The sequence below is a fragment of the Melospiza georgiana genome, chromosome 3, assembly GCF_028018845.1.
Source record: "Melospiza georgiana isolate bMelGeo1 chromosome 3, bMelGeo1.pri, whole genome shotgun sequence".
NCBI lineage: Eukaryota > Metazoa > Chordata > Aves > Passeriformes > Passerellidae > Melospiza > Melospiza georgiana.
The window spans coordinates 69,251,574-69,272,267 of record NC_080432.1 but is presented as its reverse complement, the minus strand read 5'-3'; the positions used below and the strand labels follow the sequence as shown (position 1 = coordinate 69,272,267).

At 45.0% G+C, this 20,694-nt stretch overlaps 1 protein-coding gene across 3 annotated transcripts in view; it reads left to right on the top strand.

The window, feature by feature from the left end:
- Window positions 1–9,732, top strand: part of AKAP12 (A-kinase anchoring protein 12) — a 30,213-nt gene extending 20,481 nt beyond the window's left edge. For all 3 annotated transcript variants that reach the window (XM_058020895.1, XM_058020896.1, XM_058020897.1), the window contains 3 exons: window positions 297–3,949; window positions 4,706–6,582; window positions 7,110–9,732. In XM_058020895.1, the coding sequence (XP_057876878.1) occupies window positions 297–3,949; window positions 4,706–6,580 (5,528 nt within the window). In that variant the 3' untranslated portion in view covers window positions 6,581–6,582; window positions 7,110–9,732. The remainder of the gene's footprint in view (window positions 1–296; window positions 3,950–4,705; window positions 6,583–7,109) is intronic.
- The last annotated feature ends 10,962 nt before the right edge of the window (window positions 9,733–20,694 follow it).

Below are 20,694 nucleotides of genomic sequence, written 5' to 3'. Positions count from 1 at the left end.
ACAAAAAGAACTGCAAAATCAGGCTATAGAATAAGAGAATATAAGCTTGAAAGGTGTATTTGCAAATAAACTGTGGAAAGAATTGTAGAATGATGTGAAGAAGGAAAATAATTATAATAGGGATAGAACAGAAACAAATTCTTAAAAATGTACTAGTAGCATATAGGAAAGATACGCAGATAATAATAGAACGTGTATGTTTATGAAAATTAGTAATAATGAAAAAATATATAAAGGTATATTCTAACATTAAATTTAGAAGGAAATTAACTGGGGTTTTGTTGTTGTTTAAACAGTTGGACAAACAGAACATTCCAGTGTAACTGTGAAGGAAGACACTGAAACTATGGAGACAAATCCATCTGACTCGGGCACCACAGACGGTGTAGATGCTGAGAAGGAGGATGCTCAATCAATTAAGCAGTTGCCAGCTTTGGAAGAAGTTGCAGAAGACCAGGTGGCAGAGCCACAGTCTTATGATCTGGGTTTTAAAAAGGTTTTTAAATTTGTTGGGTTCAGATTCACAGTGAAGAAGGAAAAGACAGGAAAATCAGAACCCGTTCAGCTGCTTACTGTGAAAAAGGAAGCAAAGGTCCCTGAAGGAGCTGATGATGAAAAAGAAGTTGCCTCAGAAGAAACAGCAGTGCCTGAGGATGTACTCTCTGCAGAAGACAATACCAAAGATACACTGAAAAACGAAAAAACAGAAGAAGAATCTCCTAAAATACCAGAAGCAAGTGAGACTTGTTCTCAGACAGTTGCCTTAGCCACTGAAACTGCATCACCATTAAGAAAACTTTTTACTCAAGGATGGACTGGATTTAGAAAAAAGAAAAGTTTTAGGAAGCCTAAAGAAGATGAACAACAGTCTCCTGTGAAAGAAGAGGAGATAGAAAAAGAGGAGACAACATTAACAACTGAAATCAGTGAAAGGGAGGAGAAACCTGAGTCTGAGAAGCAAGATGAAGAGAGAAATGTGACAGCAGTAACTGTTGAAGCGCATGAAAAGGAGCAAACTGAAGGTGAAATGCAGGAGTCAGAAGAGACTCTGTCAGCCACAGGAGCAGAAGGAAGTGAAAAGAAAGAGGTAGTCAAGCATGATGAGGAGGAGCAAAAAGAGGACCCAGCAGCTGTAAAAGAAAGTGCAGAGGAAAAAAAAGATGATCAAGAAAGGAAACTGGTGGAAGTCCCAGAAAATCTTGGTAAAGAGGAAGAAAAAACTGAAGAAGGAGAGAAAGAAGGTGAGGTGGCAGAGAAACCACTAGAAACAAAGTCAGTGGTACCTCTTGTCACTGACAGTGTGAATGGAAAATTGACAACATCCTCAGAAGGCCTACCTGTGGGAGAAAAACTGGAGTCAATGGAAAAGTGTGAAAGAGATGACAGAACTGAAATAGCCTCTGAAGAGACATGTGAAACAGGGTCTGAGGGAATGGAAATTTCTAGTGATCAGCTTAGAAAATCTGAAGGAAAAGAAGGAAGTAAAAATGCTCTACTTGGGAAAGAGACATTAGATGAAAAAACGGAGGAAGCAGAATTAAAAATGTCACCCACAGCAGAAGATGTTGCACAGGGAGAAGCTCTGGATAGAACCACAGAGAAGAAAGAAAGCAAAGAACTGCTACTCTCTTCTACTTCTGAGCAATCCGTTGACACAGAGGATAATCAACAGTCAGTCAAACCCGCTGATGAAGGACTGCAGGGAAAACCTGGCACAGATACAACTGATACTGTCAAACCAGATGAAACAACCATGGAAGTAACTTCTGAAGAGGCAGCTGGAAAGAAGCCTCCAGAAGGTATCACAAATGAAGCAGAACTCCTGTCTTCTCAAGAAAAGACTAAATTACAAGGTAGCCCTTTGAAGAAACTCTTTACAGGTACTGGATTGAAAAAGCTGTCTGGAAAGAAGCAAAAAGGTAAAAGAGAAGAATCTAAGTTAGGGGAACAGGGTGAGCCAATTCAGCAGTTATCAGATTCCCCAGATAGCCCAGAGGAACAAAAGGGGGAGAGTTCTGCTTCTTCTCCTGAGGAGATGAATGAAATTCCCTCTTTGGAAAAATCCGCAGATGGAATGCAGGTCACTGAAAGTGAGGATGCCACAATTACAGATGTGGAGCGAAAAAGAGAAATTGTTACACCTTGGGCATCATTTAAAAAGATGGTGACTCCCAAGAAACGTGCCAGAAGGCCCTCTGAAAGTGATAAAGAAGAAGAAATTGATAAGACAAAAAATGTTGCAGTATGTGCAACTGAAAATGTTGCTGATGAAAATCAGGGAGAAATACAAGAAAATGGGATTGACCAGAAACCAGAGAAGATTACAGAAGAGCCCAAAAGAAAAGTTGATACCTCTGTCTCCTGGGAAACTTTTATATGTGTAGGTTCTTCAAAGAAAAGAGCCAGGAAGTCATCATCATCTGATGAAGAAAGCCAAAAAGTAGAAGAGTCTGGACAGAGCAAAGAAACAGCGACAGATGCAGTTCTTACTAGCTCTCAGGAGAGTGACCAAGGACAAGGGAATTCTTCCCCAGAACAGGCTGGAAGTCCATCTGAAAGTGAAGGTATTTCAACATGGGAATCGTTTAAAAGGTTAGTCACTCCAAGAAGGAGATCCAAAACCAGAATGGAGGAGAGAAGTGAAGACTCTGTTGTGGAGCATTCAACATCGGATGGTGAGCCTGGAAAAGATGAATCATGGGTTCCATTTAGAAAACTGATGCCTGGGCGCAGGAAGAAAAAGTCAGATGGAAAGCCAGAACCAGCTCATCTTAAACAAGCGAGAGAAGACATGGCAGAAACAGCTGAGGAAGATTCTGATGTTCCAGCTGTTGTTCCTTTATCTGAATATGAAGCAGCAGAACAGGAGAAAATGGAAGCTCAACGAGCGAAAGATGCTGAAGCGACAAGAGAACAAACCTCAGAGGAAGAGAGAGCAGAAAAGGAGACCCTAAAGACGGGGCAAAGATCTGAAGGGCTGATACATGCAGTAGCTGTGGAAGAGGAAAGGGCAGTGAGCAGCATTGAGGAGAGGTCACCATCATGGATATCTGCTGCTCTGACAGAGTGCATTGAGCAGGTGAGAGAAGAGGAAGAGAAAGAAACTCAGAAAACAGCTGAACCAGGTGTTACTGTGGAGGATGCAGTGGTAGCTGCTGAGACAGTGCCAGAGACTAGAAAGGATGTAAGTGATGACACCGCAGCAAGTGAGCTGGAGCTAACCTCTGAAGCTGTGACTGCTCTGGAGACAGCAGAAGCTTCCTGTACTGAAGAAACCATGGAAGTGTCCCTTGCTGAGGAGACAACTGAGATGGTTTCTGCTGTTTCACAGTTGTTAGAAACCCCAGATACTACAGAGGAAGCTACACCAGTTCAAGAAGTAGAGGCCACCGAACAAAATTTGAAAGAATTGGACAAACAGACACAAAAAGTTCTTCATGAAGTTGCTGAAAGAGTAAAATCAGATGTAACACAGCCTGTTAGTGAAAGAGCTGTGACAGAAACTATAATTACAACCGTACAGGGACCTGAGTCAGAAGTGAAAGGTGCTGCTAAAGATGGGAATGTTGTCAGCCAGGAAACCGTTGTGCTTGAACACAAAGAGGATGGCTCCCAGCCCCAGCAAAGTGCACTGAGCATTCAGGGCCAAAATGGAGTTGAAGAGAACGTATTACCTGAAGGTTCAGCAAAAAGTGAAATACCTTCTGTGATGGAAGAAAGCACAGATGGATGTCAAGGATATGTAGAAGACCATAAAGAAGTAAATGAAGTGCAGACGACAACAGAGGAAACTTTATCACATGACAAAGAGTTTCACAGCATCAAAGCCATCACTCCCAAGGAAGAGCTGCTTGCAAACCAGGAGCCTTCAGAGCAAGAGAAACTGCCCATTACAGAGTTGACACCGGATGAGACAAGAGATCAATGTGCTCCAGAAGGAAAGCCTGCAGTAAGTATTGCATATAACACAAAGGTTCATTTGTCAAAGTAAAAGTCAGCAAGTGTTAGGTACTATGCCTTGTTTAGAACCAGATTACGGGTATATTACTGTCAAGAACCTTCCTTGTGTAGCCTGAGGCAACTGAAGTTCATTTCCAGTGAGAGATATACGGCTGTCTAGAAGCAGCAGGCAGTGCAGCTTGTGTGCAGTGAGGTGGATGCAATAATGGAGTGGGAGATAGTGTGCATAGATGCAGAGGTACTGAAATGATTGTCATTAGGGCTCCTGCACTGCACAAAGTGACTGAAGATACTATATGAACACCTGAGATACAGATGTGATCCATGTGACACCATACACATTGGATGGTATCTTCAGTTGTGGGCAGAAATCCAGGTGAGGCTGAGGTACCTCTGCAAATGGAGGACATGGAAACGACACCACTATCTCCAGCTTTAAATGCTGTAGTTGCTGTGGCTGGCACATTCCTACCTTCTTCCCTACCTCCTCATCTTTTGGCTTTGTTTCAAGTGCTGCCAGCTGTCCCTTCCTTTAGTTAATTTTAGGTTGCCCTTTGTTTAATGAGCTACATGTCCTCAGAAATGACACAGGCTGGGGTCTTGGTGAGGTACTAATCCCTGTGTCATCACCGTATGCTCTTCCCATAACACTTGTCCTTTTGGGTGTTGCAGTTTTTCACCTAGAACATTGCTGGTCACTCCCTGCTTGTAGCCCTTTTCACAGATCTGTTGCAATTCTTCACAGGTTCAGGACAAGACAGAGGATGGAACCTCATCCTTGGGGCTTACAGCTGAAAAGCTTGAAGGAGAGGGCAGAACGCTCACTGAGGGATCAGAGTGCACAGAAGCAGTTGTCACTGTTAAAACTGAGAAACAAGATGGAATTCCTGACTCAGAAGAACAAGTTTGTGCTGAAGGAGTTCCTAGCAGGACACCTGCCCGGAGAGAGGAAGATGATGCTGTGCACAATGGAGTAAAAAGCACAGAAGTCACTGTTCCTGAGGTTCTACTGCAGAGCAAGGGAAAAGCCTCTGCCCTTCCCTCAAAAACAGTTGGCTCAGAAGCAGCTGCAGATGCTGAGCAGAGCATGAGCAATGGGTGTGACAGGGACATTGCAGCAAAAGATTCTGTGCCTGTCACAGAGCCACAATGCAGAGACAAAACAACTGAAACCCCCTCCCAGAGTGATGAAGTGGAAGGTGCTGTGCTCAAATCTGAAACACGGTTGGAGGGCACTTCCATCGTTGCTGAGGCTCCCATGCAGATTAAAGCAGATGGGGCATCTAATTTATCATCAGCATGCCCAGAGGTTGTTGAAAATGAAAGTGCTGTTATCACTGATAAATGTCCTAAGAAATGTGAAACACCCAGCAGTTTGGCTGGAGAAGAGACTGTGGGAAAAGGACAAGAACTTGTAGAAACCTTGAACTGTCAAGGTTTCCAGAAAGAAGATAAGAAAAATGAGCAATTGTTGGATGGAGCCAAAGAAGTATTTGAATACGGAAAACAGGAATCTGTGAGACACGATGAATGTTCAACTGCTGTCCAGCAAGAGGAAGGCTCTGGCTCAGCCTTTCCACAGGCTGAAGGCTTGGGGGCTCTGAAAACACCTGTGGCTCTAGCAGCTGCAGCAGGTGGAGAGCATGTCGTGGCAGAAACTGTGACACGCTCAGACGTGACAGCCAACACTGTACACTTGGCAACTACTCCAGAGCAAATGGCTTCTGAGGAGGTCCCGGTTTCTAACACTGACTGTTCAGGCTGTGGGACTGCAGAGCTTGCTGGTGTGGAGGCACCCCAGCCTGGAGTGACTTGTGCTTCCATGAATGGAGTATCAGAGGAGCAAGAGCGGCCCCAGAGCACAGGGCAGGCTGAACACAATGGCATTCCTTCCAGTCACAGTCTGTCTCCCAGCCACCCTGAATTTCAGAAGCATGTGATTCAGTCTGTGGTCATAGAGTCCCAGAGCACAAAAATTGTGTTGAATGCCATCCAGTCAGCTGTTCACAAACTTGCAGAAACAGAAGAGTCGGCTGCCCTTGAGTCAGAGGAGAGCATTAAGTCCATAGGGAAAAGCCCATCAGATATAATTGTACCTGAACTTCTGGGAAGTACACAGGTAGATCAACAGCTTCCAGTAAAAGAGGAAGAGATACAGAGTAAGGAACAAGAGCTCAAGCAAACAGGAATAGTGAAAACTGCTACCTTAACTGAGTCTGCAGAAATCCATGCAACTGTGGAAAAAAAGGACATGCCTTTAATTTCTGAGATGCTGAAAGATGGGCAAAGTCAGAATTCTTTAACAGTCGTGACAAGCTCTGAAGAAATTTCAAGGGAAAGTGTGAGACTTCAGAAATCAACCCTAGAACAAAGTACTTCAGAAGATTCAACCAAAGACACCCTAGACATGCACACACCAAAATTAAGGGAAAAAGAGGTTGGGTACATTATGGAAATCTCAGACCAACATACAGGACAGCAAACATGCAGAGAAAGTGAGGAACAACTATATCATTCACCAGTGGAAGATGGGAAAACACAAATGTGGGAGGATGACGGTTGTCAAGAAGGAACATCTTGTGATAGACAAAGTCAGAACTCAGTGGCTCTGACGCCTTGAATGTAAGTAGCATTTTTAGCCAGTAATTTATTTCTTTTTCTAAGATTGTTGTGAGGATCTCTAAACTGTCCTCTGTAATGTGTTGTGGTTGTTTGTTTTGTTGTTAATTATTTTGCTGTAGGGCTGCTCTCACTTCAGTGGCCTTGGACTTGGCCTATATTTTGGTGTGGTATTTCTGGGAGGTAGTAAATGTATTTTTCAGTTTTCCTAGGTAGGAACTCACATGACACACTTAATGTATTCAATTTAATGTGCAAACACACTCTCTAACAAAACTCTTCTTAAAATCCTAAAGGATGTGAGTATTGCCTTCCGTGGTAAACCTGGAGTGCCTCACGCACAAAGCTCTTTACACTTCAGAGGAATTTGAATCAGAAATTACAAGTACAGTCTCTCCCTAGGATATGTACTGCACTTGCTTCACTAAGTCATAAGACCTTTATCTCTGAGAACTGCTTGGGGAAATAATGTATTCTTGAGAAAGTAAGCAGTCATTACTAAAGCTTTTTTACTGTCATCTTTCTTTCAGATGTGCTAAGCATCCATGTGGCATGTGGAGAGATGCCAGTCCTAGAGAACAACTGACAATCCTGCCACAGAACCAGGAGCTTTATTCACTACCCTTTATTCTTGGATGTTAACATCTGTTCTTTTGAAGACCTCGCCTTGCCATTTTTGTTAAAAAACAATGCCTTTAATATTGGCTGTATCCATACCTGTGTTCCATGAAGGTTATTTGTCTCTGCCCAAAATAGTCCATTAAGACTGGAGCTGCACCACTCAGTGACTGGGCAGACCACTAGAATTTTTGCCATGGTTATTACTGTGCCCTCATTTAATGTGTGTCCTGACTGTCCAACCTCCTTGAATCCCTTCACTTGTCCCTGAGTCTCCCTCCCTTGTTTAGCAGTCTCCCTTACCACTCACATCTTTCCTAGCTGCCTTGATCTGACCTGTGAATGGCTGTAGGTGCTACTCAGCTTGTGTGTGAGGGGGAAGAGGAGGGCTGGCTGATGAGAACACAAGAGACATCTGGATATGTCTGTCAAACAGCAGGAACTGGATCACGCACAAATTGTTTGAGCAAGGTGCTCAAGTTTGCTGCCTTTCAGTCCCATTCAGGTATCTCTGTCCATCTTTCAGTTGTATTTGTGCAGGCCTGATTCAGTCAGAAATTATATCTACAGTGTAGCTTTGAAAGGAGATGGAAAATACCCTTCCTCTGTTGTTCCAGACTTCAGGTCTCAGGACTGGACTGTAATGTATTGAATATTTATATGTATGTCTTAAACCCAGTTCTGATTTTAATGTAGAGCGATGATACTTCCGTACTGTTTAGGCATTCCCTTAAATGAATATTGTAGAGTAGCCTGGAGAGGAAATTGATACTTATTGGAGCAGAAATTGATAACATGTAGTTTCCTATTTATTGTTCCAGGTTTTTCCCCCTGTAAAATCTCTCCAAAAATTTGGCTGTCTTGCTTTGAATATTTATATGTATACCCTAAACCCAGTTCTGATTTTAATGTAGAACTATGATATTTCTAATGACAAAAGGAGAGCCCTGACCTGACCCACTGCTCGCTTCTACTTGCTGACCTCCCTGGTTTCTGAGAACCCTCCAGACACCACCACTTGTTCTGGTGCCACTTTGTATCTCACCCCTCTGATTCCAAGCTCTGCTAATTTCTGGTGACTGCCCCATCCAATGCAAAGCTTTTCCCTGCCCTATAATGTCTTAACATCTTCCCTGCATACACACTTCCTTCTTTCCCAATCCCTGCCTGAACTGTTTTCCCACCTCACCATTTTTTGAAATTCTCCCCACTCCTGACAATTCTCTGTCTCTTCTGAGGCAGGAGTAGAAAAGAGGAAAAAAGGGACTTGGTAGTGAGTTCTGCCTTGAATTTCAAAAAGCTGATGAGATTTTTGGGGTCCTGAGGTCTTAAAAAGCTTCATGAAAGGTGGATTGGATTGAGAGCAGGTGAGACCAGAATGGGTAGGGTGATATAAAGATGCTTAGAAGCCCCAGGATTGAGAGTCCTGGGATGTCTGTCCCCAACAGGAATTGGTCCTCTCCTTTGTTGTTTACGTTAAAATCAAATAAGGGGTACAAGTCAGTACTTTCAGCTCTGATTTCCAAAGTGAAGGTTACAATCACACGTTGTGAAACCAATGCCCATCAAGTTGAACAATAACTCACTCTCATACCTGTATAGTAATTTATTTTAAAATCAGCTTTAGTGTACAAATGCTCTTGTTACGGCAGGTGCTGGCCTCTCCTCGAGGCTGCGCGTCCAGCGAGCGATGTGACTGATTGCACTGGTGTGATTGCACCATCTGGTGCTGCCTGCGTGGAAGCATCAAAAGATTTTTCCTTACCTCAGAGCGAATTATATAAATATTTAAAGCCAAACAATGTGGTTTCAAACAATCCAGTCTATCTCTGTCCATTGTTAGTGGCAGCTTTCCCCCTTAGCTTTGGGCGATTCCAAAAACCTCAGTTGGTTTCCACGCATTTAGATTGGCTTGCAAGGTAATGATGCTCTTAATAACACCTCACAAGTGCAAACTTGGCTGAATTTGTACAAATTGTATACCTATGTACCTTAAGCCATATTGCAATAACTGCAGCAGGTAAAACAAAATAACAAAAGCATGACCTGTGTAATCCTGATTCTTACATTTGTAGCTCCAAAGCTGTTAATAATATGTAAAGTTACTTCTTGTCTGAACCTCATTTAAATAAAGCTAGCTTTACCACAATGTAAATTGTCTGTTGGTAGTAATTGAGCAGGCAAGGGCTTTTAACTTGCCTGTTCTCTCCATTAATCCAGGGCCTAGGTAAGCGATGCAACAAACCTAACTATAAAACAAATACAAAATCTTCTTTTTATAACTGACAGCTAAAAATACCTGCTGCATCCAAAACCACGCTAATGGTGCAGGGAGCATGTCTCCACAAAAAGACACTACTTTGTTCCAGTGTATTGCTTTGGCCTCTGAAACTCTCCTTGAGACTGTGACTTCTGGCTTGTGCTTAAAAGCTTGAAGCTTCCTCTAATCCAATGTATTGGGTTACTAAATTTGATTTTGTGTTTTTAAGGTAGATTTCATTGATTAAATAAAATGCAACTACAAATTTGTTCTAACTTGTGTACGTGGTGAGTTTTTTTTCACCTTGCTTAGTGTAAATTGTTTTCTGATGGTTGCTTCATCTTCAGGCAGTTAGATTTGCTCCTGAGAATTCACATTCAGGTTTTGACGTGAATTACAGAAGCTAATTACAGAATTAAACTATGATTTGGCTCTAAGTTTCAATAAAGTGTGCATATTTCAGAAGAAGTAAGAATAGAGTACTCCTGAAGACTGAAATACTTTAATTAAATTCAAGATAGAAAATGGCATTCTGTGAGCCAGAATGAAAAATTAGTAAATCATACACCTTGCTGTTGTGACTGAAGTATAGAAAACTCCAACAAAGCAACAACATAAATGTCCACTAAACTGTGTTATAGATTAGCAGATTGAGGGTCTTGGGCTCATAACTTTTAGGGCTCATAACGTATCTTTTAGGCTCCCCCACGTCTGCTTAGTGAGGGTATACTCATGGCACCAGAAATCTGGGCATGCCTGTTTTTTATCTTGGCAAACCTTGGACTTCAGACATAAAGTTTTTCCAGCTGTTCATGTTCTGTGGCTGAGGCTGATTAGCAGTGTGTGTATCTCAACACAGATTCACACCTGAACTAGTTTTGTAATAATTGGTGCCTTCCTATCCTCAGCTAGAATGCTGAATCCTGTATCTGCAAACACCTAGTTGTACTGATTGCAGCAAGTGCAGGGATGTTGGAGCACTGCATGCAGCCTGTCTCTCATCTTGCTTTGGCATGGTGTCAAGGGCCCACACTGCAGGGGACTGATGTCACTGTCCCCTTTTGGCATCTGGAGGTACAAATTAAACCAGCATCTCCTGCCAGACATTGTGCCTCTGCTGCCCTGTTTGCAATATTTGTGCATTTATACTGCCTAGTGAAATCTCTGAACAGGCATCTAACCAGGGATTGGAGTCCAAGCCTCTTGCAGCCTGAGGAAGTTTGTCTGCTGTTTCCTCTTGCAGGGTTGTTTTATTGGCAACAGCTCAAGTATCCTGCCTGTTGGCTCGGGCTGTGGAAGTGGATCTGGCTTTCCCATGCAATCCAGAGCATATGGGAGGCAGCTGTGCTCACTGAGGAACCTGCACAGCTTGGATACAGCAAGTGCTTGGGGATGGGCAGGAGGTTTGCCAAATGCAGAGAGGATTCCTGAGATGTTCCTGTGTGGATGCTGAACGCTGGATGTTTGTCATTCGCAGCTGCCACATGGGGAGGGAGCGGGCCTGAGGAGGCTGATGGCCTCACAAGGAAGGATGTGGCTTGGAATGAGCAGCAATGTGGAGCAGAGGGCCAGTGGAATTGGCAGCATGGGTTTGGAGTTCTAATTTGGCAGGGGGAAGGATGATGTGATAAAGGAGGGTGACTTTGCTCTGTGAACGTTTTCAGATACTCCTAACAAGGTGGGAACAGCCACCACAATGCTAACACCTGCAACAGGGCTGCTGTCATCTCTAGTTGGGCATGACATGTAGTCTTTACAAAAGTAAGAATTAAAGTCAGGGGTCTGGTGTCTGTTCTGCTGTCTGTAAAGTTAGCTTGTGTCTGTTCTGCTTCAACATCCTCCTGAAAAAATACTATCAACTCATTAGAACAGGAAGAAGGGTTTTAGGAAGCATTTCGTATTCCCCCTTGAAAATGACATCCACTTCCAGAGCTTGAAAAGGCTGTGAATAATCACAGAATTATTTGGTGGGACCTGGAAGACCATCTGGTTCCAACCCCCTCTGCCATGGGCAGGGCAAGGAGTGATGATGTGATGAAATGAGGGGAGCAGAGGTCTGATATGCCACAAGAGCTGTGCCCTGGAGATGGTCTCTGTGTCAGCTTCACCCTGTCCTCTTCATCTGTTCTACAGATAGGCCTCTGTCCCTCCTACAAGGGAGGATAACCAACACGATGCCTTTTCTCTAAGCAGCCAGACAAGAGGGGATTGTGGCAAACTGCAATGCATTTGCAAGCCAGTTGCTGCCCTGGAAGGCAGACATCCCAGGAAGCAGCCTGCGAGCAATCCCTGCCTTCTCCCCAGCAAAAGTGCTCCCCTGGGAGGCTCTTCTGTGTCCCCTCAGCCTGCAGTACTATGGCCTCCTCTCCCCTACCCAGGCTAGCTGTCTCTGCTTTGTAAGCAGGTTCCCGGTGAACTTTTAAATTGATTTCTGAGAGATTTTCATGGGACAGTCCCAGAGGCAGCGTTACAGCCAGTGGTACCTGTAATTTCCCAGGTTATTATTCCCAGGTTATTTCCCAATAAAAGCAGCTGTATGAAACAGAAATCCTGACACACAACCACCTGCACTAGCATGATTTCCTTTCACTATTCCAGGGTAGCCATGAGGGCAGCAAAAAGACAGACAGAGGTGATGCTCAGCCAGTGTTTGAGGGTAGTGTATGCCCAGGGCCAAAAAGGAGTAAAGTTTTCAAGACTGGCTCACTAATGTAGAGGAGGCTGGGAGGTTACAGCTCCAAGGAAAGTCTGCTAGGTAAAGATGGGGCAAGGGGGAAACATTATTTATTCAGAGGAAATTTTCTTAGCCCAATTACATTTATTTTTTAATCTCCTAGATAATGTTTTCATTATCATTTCATGAGCATGATTAAGAATCTGAAGGACAAATATGAGCTGTCCGTTATTCTGGAACTGACATGAACTCTTCTAAACTAGAGCATTTGCTGAATAATCTTGAAAATAGCATTATTTTCTTTGGCATACATCTCCCTGCTGGGAAAATGCTTTTATTGGATTTTTGCATAATCTGTCTTGATCCTGCAATTGGATTCCAGCTCATACATCCTCTCTCCTCCCCACAGCAGAGCCAGCTAATGCCTCACAGATGCAAGGGGGGAACCTGCATTGGTATGAATGATGTGGCAAAGGCTGGGCATATTGCTTGCAGTTCTCATACAAAAGCATGTTTAATTTAAAAATTCCAAACAAACAGACAAATCCCTTGAGCCATTATTGGCACCAGTTGGTAGAAGCAGGCTCTTATTCATTCTGGGCTCATATTAATCATGGCAGTATATTGACTATGTTGAAATTGCTGTTTGGTTTTCTTTCACTCATAGGCAATAGTTGCTCACGAAGAGAACAGACAATACTTCTTTCTGTAAATACCCCTTGAAGCGTCTCAAGGCTCTGGACGTTCCTGTTACTAGTTATTTATTTTTCCAATAGAAGAGGCATCACATTTTGTTTTCTCTTTCCAGTTAAGAGCTTGGATCACTTGGATAGCATTAAACCCTGCAATCTAAGCAGGTGAGATGGTTTTGCTTAAAACTTCTCAAAATCCTACTTTTAGTTTTAACTACTGTACAGGGAACACAGGGATGATGTGCTATAACAAAGCAACCTGCTATATTTCTATATTGTACCACAGAAACCAGGAAACTTGGCATGTCACTGAAAAAATAATACTTGAATTTTGAATTGTAAAGTAGGCAAGGTAATGATTACTTTTTCCTATTGAGACAAAGTAAAATTAGCAGGAAAGTGGTGGTGGGTGGCACTGATAACAAGCAGGGAAGCAGAAGAGCACAGCTAGAGGATTGCAGGAGCAGAGACCAACATGCATCAAGTGATGTAAAATTGCTGCTACTGGAAACAGAATGTTTATTATGACAAATTTGGAATTAGGAAAAAAAATCAGAGAAGTTCCACAATCTGCAAATCCAGGAAAAGATTTAAATGAGTCGAAAAAAAAGAGTGCTTTTATTGAACATGAATTTGTGACCTGTTTGCAGGAATGCAGATAATATGGCCACTGTGGCTTCTCAAGGATGAAGTGCTCTTTAGAGAACTTGTTCATACATACATATGAACATTTGAAGTAAGAATATCTTCACTTTAAAGGTAAGCTGATAGCTTTAACATAACGCTTACCAATGAACCAAAGAGTGTGAAGGTAGTGCTTTCCTTTCTGCAAGAGGAAAGACAGGTAAGAGAGCTTGTAAAAATTTGCTAGAAATAAGAAACATGAAAGTGTATGAAACTAATAATGATCTTTGAAGTGTAAAGCTCAATTGTCCTGCTCGTTACCAATTTTCTTAAGGGAGAAACCAAAACCCTCTACCTGGCTCCTACTCTAAATATAGCACACAAACCAAAGTTTAGAAGGTTGTGTTTGAATTTTAAATGGGCTAAGACTGAAATATTAATGATTCCTCAGCTTAGAAGAGCCTTAAATAGACTATCAAGTGAGCAGCGCTTAGGTTAGACTGTTGTGATCTCAAAATGTAACCAAACGATGAGCACAGAGTGTCCATAAAGTGAGAAGATACTCTGGCTCTTAAGCAGAGAGGAGGAAGACTAAACAGAGGGAGTATTACTGGTGATGCTTGGGGAGTTAATGCTTTTCATCCCTTCCTAAGCCAGCGCTCTGGGCTGGAGGAGCAGATGGACATTTGTGTACTTCGTGTGCACACACACATGTGCATACACACACCCTCCCTCTGGCAAGGACGTGCTCAGGCTCTGTCCCCTCTCTGGACCTGGGGACAGGGAACTTCAGCAGCTGCACTGAAGCTCAAACAATCGCTTCCCCTTGGCCTTGCGCTTCCCTGGCGCCGCTGGAACATGGTGTGCAGGGACGCGCCGGTGTTTCCGCTGCGCTGAAACGTCTCTGCCACCTGCTTATCAGCTCCCGAGTCCCCCCTGGCAGCGCTGCCGCTCTGTGGGGGACACAAAATATCCTCCCGAGGCGTCTTTTCCCCGGTGCACCTGCCCCTGCCAGCCTCGGGACTTGGCGCCTCTCCGTGGAACCGCGGAACCGACTCTGGAGCCCACCGTGGAAAAGGCTCTGCTCTCCGGGACGAGCCCGCTGCGGGCCGGGGCTGCACAGACCCTCCTGCCCCTTTCCTTGGCTTTCCAGTGCAGCCACTGTGTGCGGGGATGATGCCCGGAGATGATGCCAGGGGGATGTTGCCCGGAGATGCTGCCAGGAGAATGCTGCCAGGAGAATGCTGCCCGGGGGATGCTGTCCGGGGATGCTGTCCGGGGGATGCTGTGCGGGGATGCTGCCGGGGGGATGCTGTGCGGGGGATGCTGCCAGGGGGATGCTGCCTGGAGATGATGCCCTGGGATGATGCCCGGAGATGCTGCCAGGGGGATGCTGCCGGGGGATGCTGTCCGGGGATGCTGCCAGGGGGATGCTGTGCGGGGATGCTGCCGGGGGGATGCTGCCTGGAGATGATGCCCTGGGATGATGCCCGGAGATCCTGCCAGGGGGATGCTGCCGGGGGATGCTGTGCGGGGATGCTGTCCGGGGATGCTGTGCAGGGATGCTGCCCGGGGGATGCTGTGCGGGGATGCTGTCCGGGGATGCTGTGCAGGGATGCTGCCAGGGGGATGCTGCCTGGAGATGCTGCCCGGGGATGATGCCTGGGGATGATGCCCGGGGGATGCTGTCTGGGAGATGCTGCCAGGGGATGCTCCTGGGGGATGCTGTGCGGGGATGCTGCCAGGAGAATGCTACCGTGGGATGCTGCCAGAGGGATGCTGTGCGGGCGTGCTCTGCGGGGATGCTGCCAGGAGATGCTCCTGGGAGATGCTGTCCGGGGATGCTGTGCGGGGGTGCTGCCCGGGATGCTGCCCCGCGGAGGGCCGGGATGCTGCACGGTGTGACGGCACCATCTAGCGCTGTCCCTGCACACCGCCGCTGCATGCTCGGCCGGGAGGAGGCTCAGCTGGGGCTTCTCACAAAAAAACCCAAAAAACAAACAAACAAACAAAAAAAAAAAACCCAAAAAAACAAAAGGAAAACGTAGAACCATTATCTCCTGCTTCATAACATCTCAAAAGATGGAGAAATCGATGTGGCAAAGGAAGAAACTTCTGGCTATTTTTCTTCCCAGCTAGCTGAAATTCCACCCAGCTCTGGCAGCTCTGGCAGCTGTTGAAGAGTAAAAAGCAGGGCAGAGTATTAGTTTGCACTAGTGATGTGTGTGCACAAAACACACGTGTGAAATGATGAGCTGCTTTAGTGGGCTCTGAAGGGAAAATGCAAGTTCAGTTCTAGATGGCTGCTGGTTTTGGAGCCTGAAAGTCTTCAGAGGGAGCTGCAAGCCACAGGAAAGGTACAGACTGGGCTTCTGAGCTGGGAGGTAGGGATACACCAGCTTACCCCAAAAGCCTTTGGCAGCAGATCCAGCAGAAACTGGGCTGCTGAGGCTCTCCTGCTTCCTGGGTGATGGAGGGAACACCTGCAGCGTGAGGCAAGGGAAGCTGAGCAAGCACTGGAGTCATTAGCCAAGGGAAAGTGGCAATGTCTTTCAAGACATTCAGCCTGTTTGCAGATACACCCAGTATGTACCACAAATGGTAAAAACCAGAGGAGAACCTCAATGAAAGTAAAGGTAATGGAAAAGGAAAAGAGCCAGCCTGTGTCTATGGGAAAAGGAGAAAGCAAACTGGGGAAATAGAGAAGCACTACTGAGTACAAGTGGTTGTGGAAAATGTACCTAGATGAAGAGCAAACTCTAAGTCAGTTAAATGTACAGACAACATCAGTTTTGCATTAATTAGCTGAGTTTCCTTCTTCATAATAATCCCCGGTATCCATACCCAGGGATTGCGGTGACAAAGAACAACGTCAAAGTACAACTTCAAAAAAAGTAATGACCAAGGCAGAGGGTTTTAGGGATGTGGTGTCTTGGGCACCTGCATGGCAAGGAGTGGCTAACAGCAGATCATGGAGGCCCAGCAGCTGCTGCCAAACCACTCACTGCATCTGTTCCCAGTACAGCTGATACAGTCACTCCTCTTAATGATGGATGGCCACTATCAACGTGAGAGAAATGTTTTTTGTGACCCCAGCACTGGGGGCAGATCGATGAGGTTTGCTGTTATCTGTCAGGGACTTCACTGTACATTTACTTGTCTATTCCAAAACTTAAACTGTAGTTCTAGCATGTGTATAGCTCATGCCACATTGCCTAAAGAGCTGGAAATGTTAAAATTTCCACAAGAGGTCACTGTGAGGCAGTGCATCAGTGATGGAGGAAGGGGCTGCTTCACAAAACCTGTAAAGACTATGGACACAAGAGCCCAGAGAAACTAAACAAGAGCCCAGTCACAAATTCATCTTTTGGGGAGTCAGATGGACAGGTGGGAGACAAACAGGTGCTACAAGAAATCCAAAGGTTATCCCTGTCCCAGAATAAGAAATTAGTTATGTGCTGTGCCAGAGACTATTAGGAGGAGGAGGCATATTCCAGGATGAAGTATAATAATCTGACTACTCCTTAATTTACCAAGGAAAAATGCAATCTGGGAATGGAGCCCACAACATAAGAAGGCCCTAGAGCTGTTGAAGAAAACCATCAATGTGTTTCAGTCACTGGGACTCATCTGCCCTGTGTGGCCCCCTCACTGTACATCCAGGTGGGAGAGGCGGGATGGCTGGGGACTGGAGCAAGAGTGACTGCCTGGACACATGCAGCATCAACCCACTTTGGGTTCAAAACAGAATGTAGGAATGCAATCATATGTAACAATAAGATTGCTGTAAAATAATTATGAAAAGAAAAAAATATTTTGAATAAGAAGCCAGAGATTATGGTTTTAGAGGATGATCATGAAGCTGGGCAGTGGGGTCCTCATGAAGGCAAGTGCACTTACCCTCTAATAAAGCCTTTTGAAAAGCAAAGAGCGTGAGTGTTTATTTCTGTGGTAAGCATAGGCTGCCTCACTCCCAAAGCTTTTTACACTTCAGTGAAATCTGCATCAGAAAAGGTGGAAGGTGTAGCTGCTCCCTAGACCATTTTCTGCATTTGCTTAACTGAGACCTTTTTATCTCCATCTCTAAGAACTGCTTGGGAGAATAAGATAATCTTGAGAGAGTAAGTTGTTGTTAATAAAACTTTAATAATTCTCTTCTTTCTGTCAGATGCACTGGGCATCCATGTGCCATTTGGAGAGATGCCAGTCTTGGAGAACAGCTGCCAAGGTTCTGGCAGAGTCAGGAGCTTTATCCATGAGGCTTCGTTCAGGGGTGCTCACAGCTGCTCTTTGAAGACCTTACCTTTTTGTCATGGTCATAAAAAGCAGTGCCTTTAATGCTCAGTGTAGCTACATGTGCGCTCCATGCCATGGTCTGCACAACAGAGCCAAGATAATGGAAGATATCTCAACCCACTCCCCTCATGGAGGACATCAAGGATTCCTCTGCCTCCTTCTCCCTTTTCCTGTCAGGAGACAGGGACAGAAACAAGGGCATGTCCTGCACGTGCTCTCAAGTGAAAGGGAAAACTGAAGCTGAAATTAGAGAAGATTGAGTGAGAAGGGGAGAAAATCACATTCTGTTTAGTGGCTGCAGTGGTTAAAATACTTGTTTGGTGTCATTCCAGCTGAACAGGCAGTGTCCTGAGCCTGCACTCTCCACCAGTGGCTACACTGACTTTCTACAGCCCCTCTCTTCCTTCAGCAGCTCTTTTGCAGCCCCATTCTGGTGGGAGGTCACCACTCTGTTCCTCTGCCAGCCCTAACCCTAATCCTTGTCCTGGTTCTGGCTAGGATAGAGTTAACTGCCTCCCTAGCAGCTGGTGCGGAGCCATGTGTTGCACTCAGTGTGGGAATAACGTTGATAACACAGGGGTGATGAAGTTGTTGCTGAGTAGTGCTTGCCCCAAGCCAAGGACATTCCAGCTCCCGTCGCTCTGCAGTGAGGAGGAGCACGAGGAGCTGAGGGAGCATGGCCAGGACAGGAACTGCCTGGGACTGCTGGGCTGTGCCTCTCTTGACAGGCCCAGCACGGCTGCTGCACTGGGGACTTGGCCACCACAGTCCCTGTCAGAGGCAGTGCCATTCCTGGACCCCAACCATCGCTTCTGCAGGTGCCTGAACTCCCTGGGATCTCCTTTGGGTTCCTGAGAGCTGGAGCAACTCATCCATATCACCTTAACACATTTCCTGCTCTGGGATGATACCAAGAAATGAATGCATTTTCTTGGTAGCATTAAACACTGAAAAAGAATTTTGCCATCCAGCTGGTAGGTTTCAAACACAGATTGAGGAACTGCCCTTGTCTGCAGCACTTTGCAAGCTGGCACTTTGCAAAACCTCCTGTTTCACTTCAGGCAGAGCAGTTCAGCTCTGTCCAGGAGACCTCTGGAAGCCTGGAGTGTCACTGCTTTGGAAACCCCGGCTGTGCTCAGTGGCAGAGACGTCAGTGCTGAGTGCCACTGTCATTGTATCTCTATTTCCCAGCTCTCAGAGCCATGTTTAATCACATTCCTTGACAGCAAGAGGAACTAGAAGTGCTCATTTCCTCATGAGAGAGTCACCACAGAGGTGTGGCTCTGCAAGCGAGTACCGCTACTGGCAGCTGCATGACAGAGCAAATAAATCCTCTTGGCAGCAGCAGCTGCACTTTTTTCCTCTCACCATGCAAAACCTCAGCTCCTGGAAGCACTCTGAGGGAGCCCACCAGCGTGGCCAGATGCTGAGCAAACCATCAGCTCATGCTCCCTTGTGTAGTATCAGAAGCAGGGAGAGGTTTTCTGTGGCATTGCAACACTAGATGAGTTTCTCATGGGTCTACCATTGATACAGGAATTGATGACTTTTAATTTCTGTAGGTCAACTTCTTTTTAGAAGCACAAAACATCTCCTTTAGGACAAAGAGGAGCTATCTATGGTGGGGGGAAGGGTGGAAAAAGCATTAATACAGCCATCATTTCCAAATTCCTAGTATGCTCTTTTAAGACACAAATGCAAATCCCAAGCTAAGATTTCTGACTCTTGATCTAACGAGAACTGAAGGTAGTGCTCCCATTCCCTGGGACAAGTGTACCACTCTACTTAGAGGAAATAGTTAATATAATGTAAAAAATCCTAAAGCAAAACAAAAAACCCAAACCCCACCCCAAAACAGGAAAGGTGGTGTATTTACAGGCATGATCACAGCTCCACAGCTTAGGTGGCTGCTTCCTGAATAACTGCTCAGTTCTTTCAGACTCTCCCCATTTAGTTTGAGCTGCTGTTTCACCACGTTGGCTTTCCACTCTATGGGGCACAGCTCTGCACACAGATGAAAGCTGATCCACATTTCAGCTGATTCCTTCTGCTGATTTTTGCTTTTGCTTTGCTTGCAGCAGATAAACTCAGAAAAAACTGGTGATATTGTGGCCCTTTCCTCTGAGACATTTCCTATGTGACAGGAGAGTGATGCACAGCAACACTTACATCCTTCAAGTTATGCCTGTAGTAGGGTTTTTAAAAAAATTAATATCATACTACAGTTTTATTTAAAAGGCCATGAAAATTTTGAACGTTAATAAACTCAGTGAACAAGGAAAAAGTTTCTACAAATTTTTTTTTTTCAGTTCTTGTGCACAAATCAGGACTTGCTCTGGGTCCCCATTCTGTTATCAGTATTGCAAAGGTGCCTCAAAATGAGATTAAAAAACATTAATTCTGCGTAAAAATGCAATTATATCGAAGAACAAGATGATGATGATGATGATGATGATGATGATGATGATTATTATTATTATTGAACAATTATTACTCCATATTCTGTGCATATGTCTGTCTGTGTGCCAGCGGCCGGAGTGGTGCTGGTTTGGTGATGGTGCATCCCCCCTTCCTTTCCTCAGCACCTGCCAATCACATGCTTTGAGTGACTATTTCACTTCACATCCTTTGAGCGCTGCTGCTGGGGTGGAAGGACCTGACCTTCCACTTTTTCCTGACTTTACCCTTTTATAGGACACTCAGGAAAGGCCTGCTCCTGCTGGGTTGGGACCTTCATGCTGGCAGAGACCAACAGAGAGCCTGTGGCCAGTGTCCATATCCAGGGCTGCCCAAAAGCTGTGCTTTTAAAAATTGTGTCAACTTCTGTTAATTTTTAACTTTTGTTAATTGTGTTAACTTTTCATTATCTAGAGCTGCTGTATTGCAGCAGAGTTCCAGATCCCTGCTGTATTTGGTGCCAGACTGGCTCAAGTCAGGAGATGAGAGGGCAG